The sequence below is a fragment of the Macrosteles quadrilineatus genome, unplaced genomic scaffold (genome assembly GCF_028750875.1).
Source record: "Macrosteles quadrilineatus isolate MER2022 unplaced genomic scaffold, UCM_ALF_1.0 Scaffold_8__2_contigs__length_117827958, whole genome shotgun sequence".
Classification (NCBI taxonomy): domain Eukaryota; kingdom Metazoa; phylum Arthropoda; class Insecta; order Hemiptera; family Cicadellidae; genus Macrosteles; species Macrosteles quadrilineatus.
The window spans coordinates 53,018,813-53,046,388 of NW_026542601.1; the positions used below are offsets into that span (position 1 = coordinate 53,018,813).

The 27,576-nt window shown below is 36.0% G+C and overlaps 2 protein-coding genes across 4 annotated transcripts in view; one reads left to right on the forward strand and one right to left on the reverse strand.

The window, feature by feature from the left end:
• Nucleotides 1-18,808, reverse strand: part of LOC129001323 (CCAAT/enhancer-binding protein zeta-like) — a 25,544-nt gene extending 6,736 nt beyond the window's left edge. Inside the window, exons 1-10 of the mRNA XM_054428589.1 lie at nucleotides 18,387-18,808; nucleotides 13,378-13,486; nucleotides 12,608-12,796; nucleotides 10,140-10,423; nucleotides 6,762-6,907; nucleotides 6,337-6,472; nucleotides 5,846-6,039; nucleotides 3,193-3,340; nucleotides 2,431-2,607; nucleotides 1,151-1,397 (exon numbers count right to left, since the gene is read on the reverse strand). Coding sequence (XP_054284564.1) covers nucleotides 1,151-1,397; nucleotides 2,431-2,607; nucleotides 3,193-3,340; nucleotides 5,846-6,039; nucleotides 6,337-6,472; nucleotides 6,762-6,907; nucleotides 10,140-10,423; nucleotides 12,608-12,796; nucleotides 13,378-13,486; nucleotides 18,387-18,509 — 1,753 coding nt within the window. The 5' untranslated portion in view covers nucleotides 18,510-18,808. The remainder of the gene's footprint in view (nucleotides 1-1,150; nucleotides 1,398-2,430; nucleotides 2,608-3,192; nucleotides 3,341-5,845; nucleotides 6,040-6,336; nucleotides 6,473-6,761; nucleotides 6,908-10,139; nucleotides 10,424-12,607; nucleotides 12,797-13,377; nucleotides 13,487-18,386) is intronic.
• Nucleotides 18,809-21,563: 2,755 nt separating this feature from the next.
• LOC129001484 (polycomb protein Asx-like) overlaps nucleotides 21,564-27,576 on the forward strand; it is a 53,555-nt gene continuing 47,542 nt past the window's right edge. For all 3 annotated transcript variants that reach the window (XM_054428788.1, XM_054428789.1, XM_054428790.1), the window contains exons 1-2: nucleotides 21,564-21,717; nucleotides 26,789-26,919. In XM_054428788.1, coding sequence (XP_054284763.1) covers nucleotides 26,832-26,919 — 88 coding nt within the window. In that variant the 5' untranslated portion in view covers nucleotides 21,564-21,717; nucleotides 26,789-26,831. The remainder of the gene's footprint in view (nucleotides 21,718-26,788; nucleotides 26,920-27,576) is intronic.

Genomic DNA, 27,576 nt, shown 5'->3' on the forward strand with positions numbered 1-27,576 from the left:
AAGATTTAATAGTCCAAATTGAAGGGGGAAACCAACATTCTACTTTACAAAAAAAATATGCATGATTTATACTAGGTAAAATTGTGTTAAATTAATTTCTTTAAATGGCTTTGCTCGTATAGTGAAAAGTCCCTGATATGCATTTGTGTTGTCTCTGTCAAAAGTTTTTCTTTTCAGATTCATAAGTTTGCATTGATAAAGTTAGATCTGATGTAAGGAAAATATACTAAGGAGGCGCTGACCATGCTTAGAGGGAATAACTATTGCAAACTATGGAAAAAAGTGAATACGATTTGTTAAATGGCAGTTTTTCAAAGGCATTGTTCAATACAGGTATTCAATCTTGTAAGGAAAACAACTTATTTACTGCTGACCAAATTGATCAAAAAATCACACATTTGTACTATTGTGAGTGGTTAAAAAATCACATCAAATTATTTGTTTAAAAATTTGTCTTTACCAACTTAGGTTCAGATTATTAAAAACTTCCAATAATGATCACAAATAAATTCCAATAACAAAATAATTTTTTCGTTCATATTTTTTTTCGAATATTTGTTTAAATTTGGAATAAATTTGGTTTTTGTAATAAATTTTCCTAGAAGACAACTCATCAAGAACAGAACCCCATTTTTACCCTTTTACCCTTGCATTTTGCAGTCAAAGGCGCAAGACCTGTGAATATAACACTTAGCAGAACAAGGAGTGAGCTGTTACAGTGCAAGCATGAATAAAACAAAACTGGAATTGCTTGGATATTGGATAGCTTGATAGAGGAGTAGTTATGTTGCTTATCCAATAATCTGATGAGTTGTATGCTGAAAAATGTCTGTACTTTTTTTATGATTGAGACTGTATCCATCTGTTCTTAATCTTTCGGCTGATCCTGACTAAAGAAACAGCTGATCTTAGTCAGTAACACATATCTACATGACATCTTATTGATCTTTCATTCATATTTTAGTTTAAACACACCATATGTTTCATCCCCATCACACACAGCATACTTTTAATTGAAATGGCGAACATACGACTATCATCATTTAGAAATCTACTATTTCAAAATCACATCAATAATTGATCTATTTTTTAATGTTTGATTATTGTAAAAATTTATCTTAAGTCAACACTAAAAGGTGAACCGACTTACTGTCCAGGATGTTTTTAGCGAAGAGCGCAACAGTCGGATGGAAGTGTTGTGATAATATCGTCAACTCCTCATAAGCAGCAAACTCCCCACCAGCGTGAGCCGGGTTACGAGACCGTCCATCAAACACTTTACTTTCGACTTTGGTTGACGTATTCTTACAATGAAACCAACCAGGTTCTGGCTTAACCTCTGTTACATCAGGTTTAACATCTTCTACTTCACTGTCGGTCACTTTTGAATCTTCAACCTGAAAAATTTTCGGCATCACAGTAAACTGTTTTGAGAAGACAGTGTAGCATCACTACTAAGTAGAATGAATTGACTTTTGGACATGACTTATGTGCGTATTTTATCCCAAATATGAATTTAGGATGAGTGGCGCAATCTTGTAGTCTTGTTAATGACTAAGGCCAACATGTTCCTTAGACACAGCTGTTAATTAATAGCTCATACAGCCAATGGCAACTAAGGGACCTACAGTTTATAGTGGAATCCGAACCAAATTTTTTCCGTGTAATTAACGAATTGGTCCAATTATCAGGATAGTACTGCAGATAGTCGTAGTACTCAATAGTGCGGACCTTAATCCACGCCAGGGAGCATCGCATCCACAGTGCATGCCTATAAATATCCACAATTCCTGAACACCTAGTAGCTGGATTACAGGACCACGCTACCGTCCCAGTCATAGACCAGCTGTAGCCGATTTTGTATTAAAATAGAACATAATTGAATAAGCCATTCACAAAGGGTTCTACAGTTAAAAATAGGAATGGACGTTCATTGGATATTTTTCCCAAAGAATTTTCTGAAATTTAGGGACCCGTTTAAAATAGTTTAACCTTAGTTTAAAATAATATCTTCTTCCTTAACTTTTTATAGGCTACTGTTATAGATAGTGTGATATGAAATATAGTATAGTTTACAATAATTTTCTTTCCTTTTCCTTGGTGAAATAATTAGCCTTTCAAAAGAAATTTTCAATAATGTTCATTGCGCTGATTTAAACTGATTTCTGATCAAGGAAGTTTAGTTTATTATGGTGTTGTTGTAATGGAATGAGCATTATAGCCTTTAACAGTCTTGAAAAAAACCCTGTTTGGATCTTTGTTGCAGTTTCATTTCATTTCCATCCGGCTAAAACAAAACATGGTTCAGTTCCAATCAGATCAGATTAGTAGGACTCTGTTGTATTTGAATAAATAATTGGCTACAGCTGGATCATATAGATAAATGTCTGCCCTAGTACCTTTAAGTCAATTATAGCTGTCAAAGTCTACCTTGTCGTCTAGAGGTGCATCGGTGTATCGCTCCTCTCCATCGTCTGCATCGCCCTCCTCTGCGTAGACTGTCTGTCTGTGTGTGTGTAGCGCCAGCAGAGCCGATCTCTTGGACAACAGTTCTGACACCAGATACAGTAAGGCACAAGCGAGCTGTGTTGGTGCATTCAGAGAAACCTGGTCAATAGAATGCGATGTAAATCAAGACTTGTTGATTTATACTTTTCAATAGTGGATAACACAAAAAGGGGATAATGTAGATCTATAGATCTACTGTAAACAGTTACACACTCAACATACAGAAACAAAACTTAATTGAACGTCTATGTGACAAGTAAAGTTTGCTTGTCAGGTATAGAGTCGAACGGAGTTTCGAGTTGACTTTATATTTATTCTACAATTCTATGTGCTTTGTTAGGAAACCGTCCAAACCCTGGTGTTGTTAGTTGTTACTAAGTAACGTTGATCCTTTGTTAGTCCAGAACTGACCCTCCTTGGGATCACACTAGCAACTCTTGAGTCTATTATCCACTTGGCTACCCAGACAATAACACTTAGTCTGCAGGTTTGCTGCAATGGGGTTTCTCTGTTATGTGACATCGTGCAATTTCAATATATGCATCTAACTCCAAACAAAATTAGTTTGAATAAGTAATAGTCAAAAATAATTTCTCAATGAAAAAAAAGCAACTATCCATAATCTTGTAGGCCCCAATAAGCAGAGTTGTTGAGCTTTAAAATAATCAAATCAAAGAAACATACCTGGAGCAATCTTTTGATGAACACCCGTACTCTGTCAACGTTGGAGTCCTTCCTCAGGGCTTTGTAGACCAAGTTGATAAACATGGCTTGATGTGCTGAGTTAAACAGGTGGGGGTCCAACAGCTTCTTGTACAGTGCACAGTAGAATCTGAACAAAACAATGTTTATTTTAATAAAATTACACAGCCTTTAATCTACTCTCAGAGCCCTATATTAGAATAAAAAATCTGTGTTTTCCATAGCGATCTTTTACTATGCATCTATTAAACCGTGGACTCAATTTTCTCAAGTGAAGTAAGCTAGCTAAACTAAACTCTTATCTATTTCAAAATACAAGGGCCGTTTGGAAAGTAACCTATGGTTGGTAAAATGAAAACAACTAAAATTTAGATTAAATTTGGTATGTATAACTTGGCATCTCCATGGGTTTTTTAATTTTTTGAAATTTTAATTTTTAACTAGCTGTGTGCCCGTTGTGTGGACGGGGATCTTGTAGTCAGTTTAAACCTTATTATATTCAGATCAACAGATGGATTGCATATTAGGTGTGCAGTTTTCCAGATATGCTTGCAAACCTAAGAAATACTCACAACATTCGAAAACACAATATCTGACAGTTTCAAGCCAAAGTAAATGCTTTGCAATTAAATGTCACCCGGATATAAATCTTATTTGTTCTATTTGGTAACTAATTATTAACTCAAGATTAAACTCGTTATTGGGAAAAGTACCAGTAGCGAGAGTCGTTGAAATTCGGTTGTGGATACTTGGGTAGACCCACGTACCAATAAAATATATGGACCACAGGCCTATTGGCGGCATTGTCCAATAGCATTGTCTGATAGTAGCGCAATTGCGGTGAGTCAAAAGCGAAAGTGACGCATTGGAAAAACGACTGTTACGATCAAAACAAAATCCCAAAGATCTTCCGAGATAGCAGCAACATCCGCGATCACGCAGTGTTTGACGCCGATGATCTAAAAAATGTAAGTTTCCCAGTCTTGTACAACACTGATTCACGGTCATTTTCCTGGTTATCAAAACTCAAGTACAACTTGATACAGACAGAATCTACGGTTCCTGACCTGGATAATGGCTAGTTATTTAGTTTATTTTATAGTTACATATCAACATATGCTGTAATACGCTTTAAAATATCGGCCATAGTTGTTGGTTTAAGGAAAGATTTCTATTTTCATTTTAAAGGAATCCAATAACTGTTTTGTTGGATTTAGTTTTAGACGTGCCAACCCGGCAGACGAGCGAGAGGTTATTGCTGTAGCGCGTCGGCACGTCCCCTGCGTGGAACGAATTAACCAGTATTGTGCACTGGGTATTTTTAAGGTCATATCCTAAATTTCTCTGACTAATATAGCGATGAAATGAAATGTGGTTTCAATTTTGCCCATATTACAAAGAGAACAGAACTTAACATATAACACGTATTCTCTTAACAGATGATTATTATTTCATAAATGATGTATGTAGTAAACATAGGGAGAAAACGTGACAAAAATCGCACAAAATTTGGTTTATTATTGTCTGTTATTTTATTTATAAAATAGTGAAGCCATATTTCAATGGTTAAAGACACTCTCCCCAATCCTGTGAATACAATCAAACTATTAGAATTATAACCGGTACTCTAGTTTTCTTGGAGTAGGCCGTGTAAAATGCCTTCTGGGCCATGACAGACAGACAGACAGAAATTGAGACGAGACTTGCTTTGGCTTTTTTATGTATAAAACGTAAAAATAACCAAAAAATATATAATTCTGAGCAATGTACAGACAAAACTTATCTATAAAGATGGTGATTTCCCCATAAAAACCCACCAAAATAACAGTTAAATTGAATTTCCTCAAAAATGGCCCAAACAATTTGGATTACAATTTTGTATGCTATAGCCCTTTAAAGTCTGAACAAAATGGTGCAACTTTCACTGCTGTATAAATTACGGTTCAAAAGTTATTGTAACTTATGATATTTTCCCATAAAAACCCATAAAATAACAAAACAGTTGATTAAAAAAAATGTCTGTTTTTGATTAAAATTGGTATATTATGGTCCTTATAATTCAAAACAATATAGTGCAAACTCACCATTGCTGTAAGAATTACGGTTCAAAAGTTATTACAACTTTTGTGTTTTTTGCTATAAAATAAAATAGGTAAACTCCCACCACTTACCTTATAAAGATATGCTTATAAAGGTTGTTGACAAGCTAATGGGAGAAAGTATGTGTCAGATTGCTCATACCGTTTATTTGTTATTTCATATGACAAGATGGTAGTTGCTCAGGGCTAAATCCAGGATGTAGGGTGCCTGGATGTTGAAATATGACACAATTAAACCTTCATAGATGGTCTTTTGTAATCCGAGCACCTTTGTTCCTGGCAAAAAGCTATGATTAAATATTTAATGATTTTAAAATATTATAGCAGTTCAAACCTCCCACTTGGCAGGACTTTCATTTGTGTCCCTAGCTTTAAAATAAAAATTACATTTATATAAGTGATCATTCAACCTTTACTTTAAAACAACTGGATGCTGACTAAATTGCTACACACTTTTGTACAAAAACAGCCATGCTGCCTTCACTACTTTACGTTAGTTTCTGAATTGCCCTCGTAATTGTTCAAGATGTAATCACCTGTCAGCAGAATGTCCGACTATCTGGTAGAGGAGACACAGTGTTTGCAGGCTAATGTTGAAGCTAGTGACGTGTACCAACTTGTACATGGTGTCTATGTGTTCACTTAGCTCACTACGCTCCATTTGTGCGTATGGATACGCTCGATTCACACCCATCAGTAGAGCTCCCATCATACGTGAATCTACGTCTCCCTGAACAGGTACTGTTACTATTAGCCAATCCAAGAAATTAGTATTATTTGAAAGAACTATAACAAATTGGTGAGAATAATTTTAGGTCAAATTATTTTACAGAGCTCACCGAGATAAATTTGAGTCAAGATATTGAGATAAAATTTGTATAGTCTTTAAGACTTAAGTATGAGAGACTTTTTTTAGAAACATCCTTTTTTTACTTAACCAACAATGTGTAGCACAAAGTAAAATAATTACAATTAGTTACCTTTTTGATGCTTGCTTTGAAGAATTAAAATAATTACAATTAGTTACCTTTTTTATGCTTGCTTTGAAGAATGAAAAGTAAATGGATATCAAGTTTTCTGCCAACTGTGAGTCTTCTTTGACAAACAGATACTGTGATAAGAAACAGATTGCGTAATATTGAGCTCTTGCACCAATGTTAGGCCTGGAAAATAAAGTGGACATTGAAATAGGAGCAGCACAGGATACTAATCTACTGTTTGTCTACCATAACACAATGTGTGAACATAGAGAACACATTAAAAATACACGGTCTCCAGCTTGGGTGGAAGTTGACAGCATTTAGTGAGTTTTGTAGGATTGCACACAACACCTCTTTTTGCTTCTTAGTTTGTACTTATGTCACCCAACACACTATTTAAGGAGTGTAGAGCTATTATTGTTATTAAAATAGTGTTGGTATGCTAAAAATAAATAACATATGGAATAACTACCTGAAAAGGAAGCGCTCAATTTCATTGGCTACGACCTGCTTCATCACTGGGTGAACTCTCAGTAGTTGAGTGAGTGAGTAAATCACTTTAGAGACCACTTTCTGGTTCGGATCTCCCAACTTGTTCACTAAATTTTTTAGAAGCACCTGTAAAAAGTATTACGATTTTAGCAATGAAATCAGAGTGGTAGGAAATTTTTAAATTGATTCAAAAGTTCAATAATTTAAAAATTACATTTGAACTATGTAGCGAGGTTTTTTCTAGGGGGTATATTTTCACTATTTGGCCGCGCGATTGTTGAGGTAAGCAAGCAGCAGCGGCGAAGCTAGCTAGCGCCCTTTGACCCGGCTTTTCAGTTCAGATAAGCCTGGGTATCCTGGAACTACAGGATAGCCTAGGCATTTGAGTGGTAGATTTGGAGCAGTGAGCTGGTGTCTTGTGGAGACGTTGCGTGTACGTGGACATTGGTGTCAATGGTGTACGTTGGTGGTGTGGTTATACTGGTGGACAGTTGACAGTGAGTGTTGGAGTTTGATTTGGGTAGAGGCCCGCTAGTGGTGAGTGGACGACGTTCCTTACATTGTGGTTTAAGAGTAGATTTAATATTTTGATAATATTCATCTCAAACTTTATTGGTCGAGTTGTAAACGTGCTGGTATAATCCTGATACGGTAGCTAGGATTTACAGTTGTCATGAATAATACTGCAGTACATTCCTAAAGGTTCTGGGCAGGCGCTGAAGCGCAAATAATATATTTTATTGACTTTGGTAGATATTATTTTGCGTTGTACCAAGAGTTAGTTATTTTACTAATAACTCTGAGGCCCGACAAACCTAGGCTACACGATTTGGGGTGCGTAGTTGGAAGCACGTGGCCAGTAGGCTAGTTGCTAATTTTATTAGCCTACTAACAGAAGCCCAGCTAACAAATATAACGTTGATTGTAACAGCAGTAGTAGTAGTAGTAGTAGGTTTTTTTTATGTATTGAGACCAGCTACTAGAGGTTTAGTCACTCTGCCTATGACTAAACATGCCTAACTCGCTATGTGGTTTTTATTGGCAAGTCGTCCTGTAACTTTGTTTTAGGCACTCTGGGCTTAACTATTGGTTAGTTAGGACGAAGCCCCAGTTGCGTAGTCAGCAACGACCCCCTAAGAGAATGGAGAATCGGCGTAGGCCTGGTGGTGATTATTGCACGTTTGTTTTGGTGACTTGTTTTTGACTTGTGCACAGTGCCCGTGTATGAGCCAGTCCTATAACGGTTAGAACTGGCTTTTGGCCTAGTGGTTTCCCTTATCGCAGACCCTGGAACTTTACCCAGCCATTGTAGGCTGAGCTATCCTCGGCAAACGTTTGCGACTGCACTTTTAATATTTTTTCCAGTGCAAGATGGCGCCTGCGAACAGGGACTGAGGTTGGCAGTGGTGCTGAGTTGCTGACGTATTAACGGTGCCCGAACAAAATAATTTTATTTGTGCAGATTTGCTGTGGACTTGTGCAGATTTGCTGCGGACCTGAGCTGTTGCGTAGAATTTTAGGCAGACCTTCTGTGATTTTATAGTCGGTTGGAAAGGCCTAACCTGTTTTCTGTTACAGTGTGGTGTGTTGTGAACCCTAATTTATTTAGTGGTTGTATACATAGATATTAGTTAGTAATTTTGTTTTGCTATTTAATTGAGCTTTATGGTTGAATATTATTTGAGTGAGAACCCTTATTGAGTTTGTGGTTTGACTTTCACACCTATAATTGGTTTGATTTAATAGTACGGTGTTTAACTCATTTTAATTGGTTTTGCTCTTATTTTTGTGGGTTAGTCGTGGTATTTGAGTTTTAAATATAGTTCTGACCACGAGTACGACGTCTATGCTGGGCGGTAAGCCCATCACGTCTCCTTTTACTACGACTAGTTCTGGGGTTACCTCCGAACTGTCGGTGATGACAACATCTTCATTGTAGCCGGTGTCTTCACCCGTTTGACCAGCGATTTCATCGGTAGTGGCTACGACGGTGACAACTTTGTTGACGTATTCCGTGCTAGCGATATGTCCTTGGGGTCGCAGCCCCGGGACGGTCGCGTGGGTTGGATCTATGACCTCTCGAAAGGGGAGCTCATGAGGACAATAGAACAGTATGGTTTGGCGACCACTGGAACTGCGGAATTACGGCAGAGATTCTCATCGTCTTGGAAGAAGCAGAATGCCCGTTGGTAAAGTGATGATAGGCTGTGTACGGCTGGGCTGCTGCGCCGACATATTTACCACCTGCTACTACAACTATGGGGCTTACTGACCCCCCAAGAACCGTACCTCAGGTACTGGGTAATACGGAATCGGATCAAGCATCGGATTTAGTTAGAGGCGGTCAAAGAGATTCTTGGGTTGTCTTTGGAGACTGATACCCGGACTCTTCGAGAACATCTTGCATCGGTGGTGCGACAGGCGAGGGGCTCGCCGAGTAATGATGTCGGCTATGGGTTCAAAACCAGAAGTCCAAAACCACGAGAGGGAGAGGACAACTCAAGTTACAAGACTACACACGGGTGTGAAGTACATCCTCCAGACCAAGGAGACTTGATCTTTAAGGAGGGGGATGTTTCATAAAGACTGCAAATAAAACATGTGTTTTATTTAGGATATTATGATCAGATGTAAACAAATATTGTTATTGTTTTTGAATTCTTAAAAAAGACATGTTAAAAATATGAAGTCTTATTTAATTTAGTTCATTCCTGATTAAATTATTGTCACAACAACTATCAATAGTCGTGATACATAGTGCTTGTATATTAATCATAAGGTCGCCAGTTTAATCCTCAGACATGACAGTAGGGTTTTAAAGGTTCAAAACTGAACCCAGTTGTCCTCGATCACTGGGCGTTTGGTAAATGGCCGTGGCTAAAGAAACAGCTGGTCATAAATGAAGCTACAAAAAAAAAACCCCTTACTATATTCTACACTTACCATGCATACATTTAGACGGTTTAACTTTGTAAACAAAGTTTGTTTTGCCTTAATAAAGTCATTGGCATTACTAATTAGGATGGTGACGCAACTGGGTGTATTTAATTTTTTAAATGAAGTTTTATAGAATAGAGTAAAATATTTTGTAGCTTTTTAGGTACCCTCATGACTAATCCCAACTGTTCCTTTGGCCATTATCATTAAAATTTAAAAGCCTAATGATCAAGGACAGCTGGGCCATGTTAGGAGCCATCAAAAAGCCAATAACTTCTCAAGATCAAACCAGCGACCTTATAGATAGAAGGCGAGCACTATTACTTCCCAGGTACTCAGTTATTGACAGTAAGGAAAATAACTAATCTTATCAAAATGATTGCATGAAACTCTGGAGGAAAAAAAATTATTCAAAGATTACCGATTCTTGTTCCGGGTTGCTGGAAAGTAACTTGTACATAGCAGTGACAGCTTTCTCTCTGTGAGCGTCCACCGTATCTTTGCTGACGACATCTAGTGAGTTGACAAACTGGAGGTACAGATGTTTGAGGTTATCTTCAAACAGCCAATGACACAAGAACTTGCGCCGAGTCACAGCATTGCCTGAGGATAGCTCCTGTAGCATGGTCAGCGGCTGCTGATCAAACCTCAACAGTTTCTTGTTCGGTCTCAGCAAATCCGAGAGGAAAAGGTCGGTCAAAGTCTCTATAAAGTAATAAAATGTGTTAAACTGCAATGCCTGTTATTTACATGGTTGGTAAAACACGACATTGTATACATGGTGGAAATTAATTTAGTCTGTGTTCATTCAATAATAATTAAACTAAGGCTTCATACCAAATTTTCAGTCACAGCACCAACTTCTTGTAATAGATGAATTGTGTTGTCGTTGTCAGCTTCTATCATAATTGTGTTTCTCAGAGACCTTTGAATAATCTAATTTGCAATGTCAAGGCGATTATTTGACAGCAATGAAGAAGGGTGTGATTATGGCTTGATAGAATCCAAAACCTGGATCATTCACTTCATTGACGAGTCAGAGCTGTGACTGAAATTGTGTAAGTGCAATAAAATCAAACACCTCAGGTGGTCATAGCACAATGAATAATGTTTAAGCCACAAACAAAAATTATATAATAAACAAAGTTGTTATAGGTACTGGTACATGCTACAATACATTTCTTGCTAAATCAATCGGGACACCTTGGTTTTATAAATGCAGCTCAAGTTAATTGTATCCGTGGCAAATTATATATAATTTTTCGCAATATTTGTTAACAATTTAGATTTTCAAGGCTTTCACAGATTATAACATATTTATATTTGTTGCTGAACAAATTTGCCAATCATTGAATCTTAAATTACTGAACAAACATATGTGTCTATTCATGCATGCTTTTTCAGCGATAGTAAAAAAAAAGGGTTTAGTCGATAGTTTCAAACAGACAAAAAGATTTATATTTAATTATTTTTAGAGATGTTGATAATTTTAGTATACAGTAGAACCCCGGTTAACCGAATTCGCGTTAACCAAAACCCATGTTAACCGAAATGGTTCCATAAAATAATACAGGGCTAAAATATAAGTACAGTAGACTCTCAGTAATCCGGCAGATATAGGACCGTGATACTGCCGGATTAGTGAAATTGCCGGATTACTGGAATGTTATCAATAAAAACACTTAAAATGCAATTAAAAAACGTCTCCGAAGATCGCGCGGTCGGAAACCACTTTTGCCGCGATCGGGCATGACAACGATGACGTTTCCGTGACCACGGGAGGCAATGGTAACGTCTATACGTCCGCGGGAGATGTTCGTGATTTCGCCGCGATCGCGCAAGTCGACGATGACGTTTCCGTGACTGCGGGAGTAGACAATGATGTTTTCACGTTCGCGGGAGATGATAAAATTTTTGCTGTGACCGCGGAAGACAACGATAATGTCTACATGACAGCGGGAGATGTTCATGATTTTGCCGCAATCGCGCATGACAACGATGACGTTTCCGTGACCGCGGGATTAGACAATGATGTTTTCACGGCCGCGGGAGATGATAAAAACCTTTGCCGCGACTGCGAAAGACAACGATAATGTCTACATGACCACGGGAGATGTTCATGATTTTGCCGCGATCGCGCAAGATGACGATGACGTTTCCGTGACCGCGGGAGGCAATGATAACGTCTATACATCCGCGGGTGATGTTAATGATTTTGCCACGATCGTGCATGACGACGTTTCCGTGACCGCGTGATTAGACAATGATGTTTTCACGGAGATGATAAAATCTTTGCCGCGACCGCGGAAGATTACGATAATGTCTACATGACCTCAGGAGATGTTAATGATTTTACCGTGATCGCGCAAGATGATGATGACGTTTTCATGACCGTGGGAGAGAATGATGGTGTCTACGCTGCCGCATGAGATAATCAGAATTTTGCCGCGGTTGCGTCAAAAGACGCCGGATTACTGGAATGCCGGAGTGGTGCAGTGCCGGATGATGCAGAGAGGGTCTACTGTAATGCGTAATATAAAATGCTTTCTAGTAACATCAGGTGTCTAGTTTAAAGTTTTTTCTAACCTATTGTAACATTTCTGTAGCTGACATAAAATACTGTATTATTTAGACATTGTTTTAAATTAATTTTTCCAACTCACTGTGGTAATACATAGCCTATTTTTAGCAATGACAGGTTAACCAAAAAATTGGTTATCTGAAATGGTTCTCCCCCCTTTATTTCGGTTAACCGGAGTTCAACTGTACAACTAAAAGTAAACATCCAACGATCCAACGGACTTAAGCCAAATGCATTCAATTGGAATAAACATTTACCAACTTTGATTTTATACACACAGACATGTAATAAGTACAATACCTACTTACCCATAACGATGAGACATTCTTTTTTCTTGGCGACCTTGACCATCCCTACTAGGTGTCGTAGCGCTGGCAGGTTGTACACAGGATTGTCCTGGATAGTAACAACATTGGCTGCGACTTTGTCTGACGCTGTGCCCTTAGACAGCACTGTCTTCAACCATGATTTGTCTGTGTGACCGTTACGGCTGGATTCTGATGGTTAAGGAAGCATTGTTAACATAACAATTTTAACAATCATTGAATCTTAACTTGCTGAAGAAACATATTTATGTATGCTTTTTCAGGGGTAGTGCAAAAAGTTCCTTGTCCTTATTGGTTAATATGAATTTTTAGTCTATTCATCAACAATAGCAACAAATGTAACATAAAACTTTGTTTACAATTGTCTTACATTCCCTCCAGTATGAACAGCAGGAAGACAAATTATAATTTAGGCTACACGTATTGAAGTTGTAGCTGATCAGTGGTTAGAGAATCAAGTTTAACCATTGGTAATTTCAAGAGAAGAAAACTCTTTAATATAAAAATTACCCTAAGACTGAAACCTCTAAAATGCTGTCTAACAGGCAATTAAAATCATAATATGTAAACTGTAGGCCTACACTAATTAAACCTATACCAAAAGCTGCCTTCAATTACGTTACCGTAGTTAAGATCTAGTTCATATGTTGCTCAATTTGATTAGCTAGCCTACATTATTAATTAACATCCAATTTTTCTTGACACTAAAAAATAATTGAGCAAGAAGTAAAGAGAAATATTACTGTACTTACTCTTACTGTAAAATTCTTCTTCTCGTTTTAATATCATTTCAGCTTCAGTTTTCAATCCTATAACATCTGACTCTATGTTTTCTGGGGAGTCTGATGGGTTATTGGGTAGCTAAAACAACCACAAAATAAAAGGTATCAGCAATCTGACATATTTTCTCCCATTAGCTTGTGAACAACCTTTATCATGGGTAAGCGGAAGCGGTGGGAGTAACTATGATATTTTTTAGGGAAAATGTCAAAAGTTGCAATAGCATTCAGCAATGTGGGGGGGGGGGGTTCACTATTTTTTTATAATAAGGACGATAACACATTATTTTAATCAAAACCGGCTTTTATCCTAAAATCCCATTTTTTATTTTATGGGAAAATAACATAAGTTACAAAACTTTTTAGCCGTAATTTTTACGGAAATGGGATTTTTACCATTTTGATCAGAATTTAAAGGACCATAACATACTAACTTTAATCAAAACCGGGTTTTTCTCAAATCTGATTTATTGTATTTAATGGGGTTTTCATGGGAAATTAACATAAGTTACAATAACTTCTGAACTGTAATTTTTACACAAATGAGATTTGTACCATTTTGTGCAGATTCCTAAGGACTAGAACATACTAAATTTTTATCAAAATCCTTCAAGCCATTTTGAGAAAATCCGATTTTTCCATTATTTTATGGTTTTTTTTAATAACCATTGAAAACCAAAATAAAAAAAAACTGCCTGGAGATACAGTGGATTAGTGCCTACATACCAAATTTCATCAAAATCGGACAACAGGTGTGGTCTTTAGCTCTGTACACATTCACACACATACAGACATCACTTTGAAAACCACTTTTTTGTGTTCAGGGGGACCCAAAACGGATATATCCATTCAAAAGTCAACTCAATAATTTTGACGAAAACAATACTTTCTCCATATACTATGGTATAGGGGGAGAAAGTAATATGTCAACTATGGTAAGTATCAAAATAATATCAACAATATATTCAGAATTTGTTGTAGGCTTTGTATACCAGAGGCCTAATACCAAATTAGATATTAGGATATCAAAATATTACAAATATTTCATATATAGAATATGTCAATTTCTTTATTTAATTTTGTCGTCCATGGTTGTTATAGTTTGGGAAGCGTTTCAGTAGGCATACACTGTACAATACCTCCTGAAAAAAATGCCACTGGTATGGACAGCAAAACATGGTATTGTGCAATCTGGCTGCAGAAACATTATTACCTACTTCTTCATCTTCACCCAAAATTGGGGATGGACTGTGTCATAACGAAATAAAAAACTATATTTTTTCCCACATAACATAAAAGGAACTTGGAGCGTGTACGAAAACAGTTCAAATACAATGTATTCATATTATACGAGTTAAAAACTGGAATTTGGGAAAGATGGCTACAACTGTTGTAGGTTAGCAATTTTGTTATCAGCCATGAACTCCAAAATACTGTAGTACCCGTCGGCTTGATATTTCAGAACCACAATTAGTTTTTCCTTGAAGAAGTCTCTTCTCCAACCCCTAGTGACCAGTATAAGTTTGTTAAAATATTTTTTAGTCCATAAACTTTGTAGGTAGCGGCTGTCCTAGAGAGTCTGACACGGGGAACATCCAGCATGTTTCTTTGCCTGGTGTTGTGCAAATGAACCATAGCACAAGACGTAAGGTCTTTAAATGATTATCTCAGATAGAAGAAGGTACAGAAGAATTTAGTGGCCAAAGACAGTAGATATTCCCAGTCTTACATAACGGGGCTTACTATGAGCTCGGCTGTCACTAAAGGTCATGAGTCTTAAGCCCCTTTTTTGAATATTCTGAGTCTCCACTGTGCCTGGGGAATGCCCCCATAAAAGAAGTCTACCAGTAACAAGGCAATGGAATAGGGCAAAGTAGACCATGGCCAGGTTGTTCTCTGTCACAATTGATCTCAGCTTTAGAAGGGAGCAGACTCAAGGAATCTATTAATAGCCTATCTGGGTCTTGTCAGGGTCGAGCTGGAAACGGTTTGCTGCAAACGAGGCTGAAGCATTTTACAGTCTAAGCTCCATATCTGCATTTATCCCCGAAGGATTGAAACCAAATTATAGGAGAGTGGTGTCATCGGCAAAGAGAAGGGTACCAACATCATTGTCCAGGTCATTCATCACAATGATGAACAGAAGAAAACAAAGAAAAAAAACAACCAACAAACAAATAAATAGATGAATAAGCGGGCTCCAAGATGAATCCTTGGGGAACTCCATGCCCTACTGTCCTGCAAGAGGAGGAAGCACCTGCCAGGGGCCAGGTTCACCAGCTGTGAGCGTTTAGAAGCTAGGATCTAGAAAGGTTGGATAAGGTAGAAAAGAAAGCAAATGTGCCAGCCAAGTTGTGACACGTATAAAGTCCTAAACTTACCTTCTGAGTACAGTCTAGGGCGGAAAAAGGGATTATATCTACACAATAGAAACTACTGTTTAATGTGCAGTTATGCAACACAGAAATAGCACGCAATTTAACGGTTATTTAACTGTCCTTAGGGATGCTCAAATAACTCAAGACAATCGTATAGCCTAAGATCAGAGAAAAACACTCTAGACAGTAGCCTACTATATAAATTAGGTTGTGATGTCCTATATTTGATTTTAAACTAATTTGACTTATTTGGCAGTCCTTGATGTGTAGTAGGCTAATCTATATATTAATTTGAAACTGTTTTTCTTTGTCACAGCTATTTTGAGAGAACGGCTGGGCGTAGAAACTCGGTACAGGTGTCTAAAGAAAGGTCTTGGTCTGTAGATGAGCCATCAAAAGAGAAACATGGTGAATTCCCTTGGGGCCCTGCCCCAGTGGCCTTTGAATTCCCATCCCATGTTATTCTTATGGAGGAAAACGGCGTTTTTGTCACAGCTAATTTGAGAGAACGGCTGGGCGTAGAAACTTGGTAGGGGTCTCTAAAGAAAGGTCTTGGTCTGTAGATGAGCCATCAAAAGAGGAACGAGGTCAATTCCCTTGGGGCTCTGCCCCAGAAGCTTTTAAAGTTGCCTCCATATTTGTTTACATTACGACCATATGCATAATTCTACACTACTTTTTAATGAAACAGCTGTTAATACTTTAATTGTGATTTATTGAATTTGTCAAAATGAAGTACAGTATTTGCATTCGGTTTTTCTGATTTTAAAATGGATTTTCTTCTGCATCGTGTCATGTTTTGCAATAGCCTATAATGTTCTATTACCAAATCAGTGGAAAATGCTATTATCACAGTAACTCTTTTCTTTTGGAGTTAACTTATATCTATTGTATGGGTTGGTTTCTGCCTTTTTTACCACTTCTTGGAGATTGTACGTAGGTGATATTCGTTGGCATATTGCATCTGTAGACGAAACTTGGGTTGGTGTATAGAGTGGAAAAGAGTGAGAAATCCTGGACAATTTGATATAGGCTAAAAATAAAACTTAATTAACACTGTTCTACATATCTTGAGCAATCATTGAAATAACCGATTTGTAAACAATGGAAACATAGAAAAAGTCATAGAACACAAAAGTCATAGAACACAACCAAGTAGAAGAAATAGAAATAATGTTTTTTTTTTCATTTATAATCGTTATCATAGACAACCTAATGCGACTATGAGAGGGAAAAATTTGTAGAAAACACTAAAAAAACAAGATCAACTTTTTGAAAAAGATAAGATATTTACAAAATATTTTGATTATATCTAACTGTTGTGTAGATTGTGAGTATTTCCATAATCTTTGAGTCACCTGTAATGCAATTGCTCGAATTCGAGCAACAGGTACACTAGTTATTATGATTTTGGAATGTTTTGATATAGCCTAGACTTGGTTGTGTCATGTTGAGTTATAGCTCAGAACATTAAAAAAAAGTTTGCATTAACATTTATCACTCAGTTTTCATTTGCTGTGTAACTTATTATTAAAATGTATATTTTACAAGTAGGCCTATACAACATCCTAATAATGGAAAAAGAGTGGCGGGCAGCAGGCCTAACTTACTCTACTTGTAAAGACCCTAAACGGAAAATCAATAGGCCTATAGATTTACATTCAATAAGTTATTTTTAAGATATGCCATAACAAGGTACCTACTTAGGCCTATCGATTAAAATATTCAAAACAAACTAATGTTTCATCCAATTTTTGCTAAGTTTATGACTGTGGTACAACTGTGGTAGGATGTGGTTTTTTGGTATGACTGTGCTATGACCGGTAGGCCTATACAATTTTGCATAACTGTAATTTTTTAAGACAGGGGGGTGTAGTGCACCCCCTTGAACCCCCTGTGGGCGCCCATGAGGTCAACCATCGATGGTAGCTTCGACAGCAGCCACTGATGTTCAGATAACATAGTTGCGAAAACATCAATGTTTTTCAGTTATTATTTGTAGGCCTATGCTTTTACTTAGTACTCTCAAAACTTGACCGAAAACATCGATGTAGCCTAGGCTATATGACGAAACATAGGCTACATGTAAAAAAGGCTGCACTTTACTTTAGGTCCTACACTCATTCAAATGAAAGTATCAATTATTCGTAGATTGTTTCATTCAATATAAGTTGTTTGGTTAACTTAGTTAGGTTAGGTTAACCTTACCTAACTAACCAAACGATATATCGAATAATCGATATATCAAACGATATTTTCATTCGAATGAGTAGGACCTAAAGTAAAGCCTAAAGATTCGCCTATTAAGTCTGATGATGATTGGAGTGTCCAATCGAAATCGATCACCACTTACCATCTGTTTTGTATATTTACCGTCTTGTGAGTAACAGTATAAGCGTAAATATATGTTTTAAGTGTTATAAGACGTTTCTTTTATTTACTTTCCATAAATTTAATAACACGTACAATGCTGATCAAGAAGTTATCTAAAGTAAAGTGCAGCCGTAAAAAAACATCGAACATTGATAGAAAAACATTGACTATCGATGCTCATCCCTAACCCATTAACTTAACTTCGTCAAAATTAACTAAGATAAAACTCACCTCATCATACCACTTCTTGTATTCTGTTTCTTGATATGGCATCTCCATTTCGTTATCAGTAGATTCATCACTTTTCACTTGTTTTTGGGGCAGGTATTTGTTACGTTTCTTTATTTCTTTCATTTTGAAGTTTGTAAAATGTTACACTCTGTTCAGTTTAGCCTAGTATAAAAATGGTATAAGTTAGGCCTACCCTAAAATCAACTTCTCTCCACTAAGGTTATAGACGAGGGGTTTTTCATTTTTCTTCTCTGAATAAAATAATGTAGGCTTAAAAGACAAAAGACACACAACTACAAAAGTGCCTAAATATTATTTTAAACACAACTAAAAAGAGACAGGTAACAATAATTATTATAAAATTTTAATTGTTCTGAATTATTTTCTGGAACTTAACCTCAATTATTTTCAATACCAAATAGAACGAACTCGCATGGCAGGCATTATGCAGATAGACATTATGGTTATTTTCTAGCTTAGTAATTAGCAGGCAAAGATTTGCTATGCATTCTCGTTGTTTTATTCGTATGGGAATATTTCAGTGTCGACCAAATGGGAATAATTCAGTTTCGGTCAATTTCTATGGTTGTCGATAATATGGAACTCACTCGTTTTATTTACGTTTCTGACACGGTTCGATAGTTGATTCACGGCCGCCTTTAACTTCGTTGATTACACCACAGATAAAAATATTAAGGAGTATGTTTTAAGAATAACAATATTTATTTTCCTTTTAACAAAGTACGTGCATTTGGAATCGTCAGTTAAGTAAGGCAGAGTGATTACAAGATCTAAAAATTCAAATTCAATCAACATGCTTCTACAAAAGCTCTACAATAAATAAATAAGTACATAAATTAATGATGATAAATAATCGCTGTATGTTCACACCTAAAAACTAAAAGATGCAAGGTCTAATTACACATGCAAGTCAAATAAATATCACATATCAAGAGTCAAAATTTAATAATTTATTTTTGTAAATAAAAGTGGCTGGATGGAAAACGAACGTGACCGCTCGCATCAACCTCCCAATGGAACATTTGAAGAATACAGAGTGGCAGTATGCAGTACTACCGTGGTGATACATCACGGATACATCTCCTCAGACAAATGAACGTTAAATGTTTACATTGTGGTGACTTACATTTTAAGCAAAGAAAATACTGACTGAAACATTTCAAAATGACTCTTTGTTGCCATAAATGAAAGAACCGTTTACCACATCTGCGGAATTCACCATCCTTTCAGGAACTTATTGGAAACTCCCAATCTGAAAACAGGGCTACGAGACTTAGACCAAGAAATTATTTGGATAAAATTCGTCAATTTAATTCCGCCTTTGCCATGGTCAGCTCTGAAACTCATTTAGATGAGAGGATCACACAGGGGATATACAATTTAAAGATCCATGACGCGTTTTACCTCCGAGTATGTAATCTAATTCCTTAAGAAGGTCATTCTGAACATGCACAGATGATGTATAGTTGAGTACGATGTTGGTACTGGAAGCCAACAGCTCATGAAACACAAAACACAATTCAAATAAAAAATGCCATAAAGAAATATGCGGGAATAGGGTCATATTGCCAATTAATCTATTTCCCCAATCTTTTAAAACTGTGGCAGAAATGTGTAGGGACAAGAGCTCCGAGGAGTCAAGTGAGATTCTTATGTGCATAGTAAGAGACAAAAGAAGTCACTTCCCACTTTACAATGATGCTACCTGAATAAATGTCGCAGCTATTTTTAAAGCGGAAAACAGAGCACCACCTGGCCAAATAAATCTTAGTTCTTTTCCAAAAATGTTAGACGCAAATAATCCGTTCTAGATCCTTTGTTAGATCCACCTGCTTACCCTCTTATGTTCAACCGGAGACTTATTTGGTTGGCACCCCTAATTTAAACACGCCTATAACAGAGCATATAAAACAAATAATTTAACAATGCCGTAGTACGAGTACGTGTCGTACTGGCCAGTTAGCGTCAATAGAGGGATTTAGCTTCTTGCTACATTAGGTCTGAAAAGCTTACTTTACAATGTGTGGTTGACATCTACGTTCTCATAGAGAGCTAACTAGTAACTATGCTTGTTGATTATGAGTGTTTTCAAGTGGTGAAAGAGTAGCCGACAGGTGAAATGGTCACAATACTTAAAATATTTTTGATGCCACAGTATAATATGATTCTGTTAATCTGTTTAGGCCTCAAGTAGTTGAATTGTTTTTATGGTAGTTGGAGAGGATACTAGTATTTGAATATATATTATTTAATTACAAATTAGTAGGCTACTGTTATAATTGATTGTTATATAATTAATTAATCTTTCCGCTATAACTATAAAAAATTTGCTTAAATAAGTTAAAGAATATTGTTGAAAAAAAAATGGAATTATAATAATTATTATATGTTAAGCAGGTATTCCCCACTGTATCTAGTATCACAACATCATGTGACTACATTTATTATAGATCCAAATTTTTACAATATTTGTCTTATATTCTGCTGCCATAGCATTTATGTACTTTTAAATAAACCAATTCGTTAAAATTCGTTTTAGAATGTTTTATACTTATACCCAACGAAGGCCCAACGATTCTTTCCTTTGTAGGGCCAACGAATACTAGTTTCCGTTGGGCCAACGTTGGCAAATCGTTAAAATTTCTGCCAACCATTTCCCAACCGTGCCGACCATTTACCAACGTTGGGCCAACGATGTGTGCTACTTGCCACTTGGGCAGCGTCAGTGAATTTCTGGCTGGTGGTTGAAGATTTTTCCCTTTAATTTTATTTATTGTATAAGGTTATACATTTTAAGTTGCTGATTTGTATTCAGTGTATTGTATTGAATTGTATTGACTTAGCTAATGCAAATTGTATTGGTTAATTTGGCAAATAAATGACTTATGACTTAATTTCCGGACATTTGTTAAAGCAGAACTGAATTATTGCCAAAAGATAAAGATCTAGGTTTCTTTAATTTTCTCCGTAATTACTTAAAATATAGCAATTTGATGCAAAATGGTATAAAGTTTAATTGTTTTGGGGTTTTATATGTGTGCTACACAAATACATGTAATATTGGAAATATCTGTTGGTGATGCTGTTCGTCTTTCCCTAAGCCTAAAAATTGGATTGGTGGATGGATGAAATGAAATGAAAGATGAACACGATCACTGATCAGAAAATGGTGATGTTTTAATTCTGTCGGATCTTATTGTGCATAGTGTCTGTTACTTGAGAACATTTGCCCTTCAAGAGAATATTTGAAAAGAAGTCCACTCTTTTTCAATTCATCAAATGTGGTCTATACTCGCTTCAATTAAATAATGTAAGTACTTACTTAACTCAAACTCACGGTCAGAGGGTATTGACATTGCAGCCTAGCCGATACGATGTTTATAACTGTAGAGTTAAAATCTTGGCGTAGCCTATACATTTTTTTACCGATAAACCAAACCTTAAAGTCCATTGCGTTATTAATTTCAGAATATAAATAACAGGCCTATTATTACATCTTTAACAAATCTTGAATGTTAAAATTATAACTTAATGGTTTGGGGTGTTGACAGTTAACTATACTGTAATAACCTAGCCTAAAACATGGATAGGAGGCCCAACCTAGTTTAAAAAAGGGGCAGGAAACTAAGTCAATTCAGGTATTTGTAGACCTTTTGTTTTCATTGTTTCCGGGTAACTTACAGTTTCTTAATTGGGCTATGCTAACTTAGGCCTAACATCGATTGAATCTAGCCTAATTAAGTTATCGAATTGAAAATAAACTTAGGTATCGACCAATAATCAATATTTTTAACTACAGTATATTAATTATAAAAAGAAAATGTTAACCTAACCTAAGTTAACTAACTTAGCCTAAACAAACTTACTGATAATGAAAAAATTGAATGAAGGTTTAAGCTAAGTTACTAATCAAATCGATAAGTTAGTTTCAATCAATATTAACTTAGCATAGCCCAGTTAAGAAACTGTATCCCTATGATGGTAAATTTTTACTTGATCTAAGATCTAAAGTAACTTAGTCCTATTTATTGGGTTTTGTTTAGTGGGCACTTTCCTGTTAGGGGAACATTCATTATTATTGGTGATTTTTTCGATACATCGAAATTTTACTTTTTGATCCAATAACTTAGACCTACATAGATATTCGGATTAAAAGATATCAGCAGACAACAAGGTTATCTTATTGTTCAGTATATCCATGAACAATTACAAAAAGAAGTTATAAGTTATTGAAATTCACTGTTCTAAACTAACCTAAGTTAACATAACTAACTTTAAGTAACGGTCAGATGGAGCTACTTTGAACTGTGACCGGCGCTACTATTAACACGTTCGCTACTGAGCATATATGCGACGCGGCGGTCATTGCCACAGACCGAGGTATACATTTGAATCTTATGCATAGACCGGCTGTCACTTGGTTAACAGTAGCCTACACACAGACCACGGGCGAAAACCTGTAAAAACAGTGACCATTTGCAACGTAATATGCTACAATCGTGTTTGTAAATAATTTATTCATGTTTTTATATTTTTTATAGTTTTTTGTAATGTTGCATATTTGCGACGCCCGGTTTACAGCGAAGACAATAGTGAAAATTATCATAGTTTTCTTGAAATAGACCAAACGTCGCATATAAAGGCCTATGCGACAGTTCATTTTTGTTTGTGTTTTGAGGTGGAAGTAAGTAAACAAAACAGATTATTCAAGAACAGGTTATAACTGAAGAAATATAAAAGCTACATAGGATAATGCAGCATAGGCTACATACATACAGGGATGCAGAAAAGTAAAGACCAATTTTTTTTAAACTATCATTAACTTATGACATCACCAATCATCATATCCACAGACCAAGCGACGCAGTTGTGCGTCAGACATCTCTGATCACTGCAGGGAATTCAGTGCCTTCAAATAGATCGTTACAAAGATATAAGCATTTTAATAACATTAGAACCCCGACGCAAATATGCGACGGCAGTCTATTTAAATGCGACTATGCGACAGCAGTCTATGAGTGGAAACCGGCCGTCGCATATGTGCGTCGCTGGACCATGTGAATGAAAAATGTTGTACTATTGCAGGAGTAAACGTGTTAACGAAGACTAAAAATAATATTTTGACTCCTATGTAGGCCTCTAGACATCAAATAACTTATGTCATATTCTGCATCTTATACACATTTTCTAATTCATTGGTTTATTTACTTTAAGAATAATTTATAAAGTTAAGTGCAATACCTACTGTACAAAAATATAGCCTATAGGATATATTAACTGAGACCACGTTTTTCCTTAAAAAATGAACCCACCCAAACTCTTTCGCGTCCACCATCACTTCCTACGCCGCGGACTTGTTTCCTTCCCTTCCTATAGCATTTAAGGATTGCAGATACCTTAATCTAATCGTCATTAACAGTTCCCACACTCCACACTGTTCGCCTTTAATACTTCCTTCACCACTTCCAACGTCATGGACCTTTCCCTTCCTTCCCATAGCATTTAAGTAAAAGAATTTAAGCATTTAAGGCAAAGGAAGTAGTAAAGGCATGCAGTGCGGAGTGTGGAAAACCGTTTTTGGCAGTTGGATTAATGTACCCGTACCTATCTGCATAGCAGACATTAATCCAACTGCCAAAAACGGTTCCCACCCTCCACACGGCTAGCCTTTACTACTTTCTTCACCACTTCTTATGTCATGGACCTTTTTCTCTCCCTTCTCATATAATTTTAGCTTGCAGATACTGTACATTAATCTAACTGCCACAGACGATTCCTTCTTTGAACGACTCTGTAAAATAGTTAATATAGTAAAATAGAAATCGTCCAGTGGTCGAAAACCCAACCAAAATATGTAATACTGTACGTATACTTATCTATTTTCACCCCACACTAAATAAAACATGTGATTGGAATTTGTTTGGATTTTCTGTTTATATTTTGTTATTGTTGTTATTTCATCACCAGTTTAGCAACCCATAAGGCCTATTTTAATTTTTTTTAAATTTCAAATTAATTTTTCGTGCTTATTTTTGAGCCTATTTTAATTTATAAAGGGATTCTGCACATCTAGGTATAGGAAAATATCTTTCATTTGGTGCCAACCGTGTGTAATTCGGTCCAGTAGTATGACCAGGCTAGCTGTCATAAGTTTTGCAAAAGTGTTTTAGTATACAGGGTGTCCCATACCACCCACCGGCTTCTATAGCTCCAATATGAAAGCAAATAGAAACCTAATTGCAACTGGAACCCCTTATTTTGACCCCAAGGAATTCAGCTAGGCCTAATTTATTTTTTTACCCTAAAAGCACCCCAAAGGTCAGATTTTTGGGCTAATTGGAAAATTTCTTCGTCTTTGAGTCCTGAGTATTTTAGTGGGAAAAGTTTTAAATTATTTTTATCCCTATTTACAGGTTGTTCAAAAATGTACAAAAAATAGACCTTTTAAATACTTTTCACTGCAAAGAGGTGGAATTTCGTAGGGGGTTCAAATTTTGATTAACACTTTAATTGCTAAATGAGCTTTAAAAAACTGTAGTTTCAACCCTTTTCCTAACTTTTTACTAATGTTACACATTTTCAAACTTTTTGAAGTTTCAAAAGCGGTTACCGGTATCTCAAAAATTTCAAATGGCAACATTGGTTTCATTAAAAACCACATTGTAGCCCTTAACCTTCCGTCATTGATCTTCAAACACCAAAGGGCGCTCAAGGAAGTTACCTCCGGGAGTACAAAAACTATAGGTACAATGATTAGTAAAAAACATTTTAATAGCAATAAAACTGTAAGAAAAACATTTTTTATGAGTTATTACACTATTACTTAAGCTGTATATCAAATAGAAAATGTTATAATAAAAATACGTAAGTGTTGTGTATAAAAAATATTTACTTTTTGTACCTATACAGTAACTTACTAGGCCTATCGTATATTTAAAAACAAATTTTAATATTGTATGACATATAAACATGTAGCATACATGGTCTAATAAGAATAATAATTTTGTACAAGGACAACTCATTCAATCAAAGCTCTTGGACAAAAATTGCATCAGTGTATGACATAAAAACACCTATGTGGTATTATGAAAAAAGATAATTATTTCATAAGGACAGCTTACATTGTCTAAGCTCTTTAAAAAATTGCAATGGTGTTTGAAATAAAATACCTATTGTCTAATACAAAAAAATCATTTGTTAGAAGGACTACACATTTTGTCAAAGCTCTTTTTCTTGAAAAAAAAAAGGTTTCCGCTCTCACGTACCATTAGTTCTTTACTAAATGTTGTTCATTGTCTTCCCTTTCAACACTAGCCAACAATCCTGCAATTAGTTCTTCTTCATCCATTTTATAACATCGCTAAATAAGGTCAAATATAAGGGCGCACACGGAACTAGGCTCCGGGAAACCCGTTGCATCACTGGGTGCTCACGGAAGCTACTTCCAGTAGTGACGCAAACCACCCCCCAAGGTCGACTGACAACTGGGAAAGGGGTAAGAGTATACAAAACCAATCCCGCAAAAGAGGTTCGTGAGGTAAATCAGGCCACAGCCCTGGCGAACACCGGTTATGGTTTGTATAACGAAAAAATTAGTGACCCGGAGGTATCTTCCGTGATGCGCCCGATGGAAGGTTAAAGTTAGCTAGTTTTGTATTTAATATTTTTTTGTCTCTTTATTGGTTAAAGAGCTGTAGCAGAATTAGTGTATTTTAGTGTTTTATTAAATGGTATTCAAAGGGTTTGCTGTTGTAAATGTGCACGTCTAGGTCATGATTAAAACTAATTATGTCTAAAAAAATAAAATACTACCCAGATTGTTAAACTTGGAAGATTAATAAAGGAAAGAACAAAATTTCAAATATTCTTAGTTATTTTACAATTTCCATAGCTCTAATAGTGCTTTGAATGAATAATTTTTTTAAATGCTACTTATAAATAAAAAAAATGTTCATCATGAAATCAATGAGCGTGTGCGTAAAACTGGTCACGTTTAATCAGAGAAAACAAATTATAAGGAACTTACTGGTCCTGTACGAGAGGAGAATGCACCTGCTGTGTAGTAAAATAGAAATAGCATCTAAAGTGGATAAGTACTATGTGCCTACAAACAGAGTTGGGTTTTGCATGGAACAAAATGGAATGCACTTACCGTATTTGTAGAAGTCAAAAGAGCCCAGCAATATGTAGGCTATTAATGCTGATTCAAACAAATTATTCATTCAAAGCACTATTAGAGCTATGGGATTGTAAAATAACACAGATCATTTGCAGTTGTGTTCTTTCCTTTATCTTTCCTTAGATGTTTGTTAAAACATCCTCTATTATCCATCTAGAAAGTACAACCAGTTGAAGATTGTAATACCTCCTTCTTATTTCAGAAATGGGTTTCACGGTTACAAGTTTGATTGACAAAACCATGTGATGGATGACAACAAGGTTCCGGTCTGCAACAACAAAGTTTCCAAATCTGCTCAGGCCTTATCTCCAGTGAAGCTGCATAAAGTCAAAGGTAAAAACAATATTTTGGAAATTTTTAGTTAGGCACCTATCTTAGATGTTAACTCATCACCACATTTTTTTCTTTTCTTTATCATTAGGCCTATAAATGTCAATATTAACAAAATAACACATTCAAACTTATACATTCATTATGAATATTAGCCTACATTTTTTTAATGAGTCCGGATGACAGTTGGTAGAGTGACACCCTACGAAATTTGTGATTGTTCAATGTCATTTTTGTATTGTGACAACATCTATTCAAATACTGTGGCCGACAACTGCAGGATGAAATTACAGTTGCCTAATAATTAGTTTTGTACTCAATATTACATATTGTGTTTCCTTTAACCGTTCCAGAACACATTCTGTGTTACTCGTTTAGGAACAATTCAAATTGCAACTTTGATATAAGTTAATAGCCTACTTAAGTTAAACGTCCAGGTGATGCATTTATGATTTCTCCTTTTTTTGTTTGCTATATTATAATTTCAGTGCTGTCTCAATCCTGTAAACAAGATGGATAGCTTGAATTAAAATTAGGCTATCTTATATGAATTTTGGCATAGAGAGTTCTCCAGATATAAAGAAAATTCTCCTCGTCTGTGTGACCTATCTTATTTTTTAATGATAAAATTATGGATATGTGGACTCATATCTCAAGATA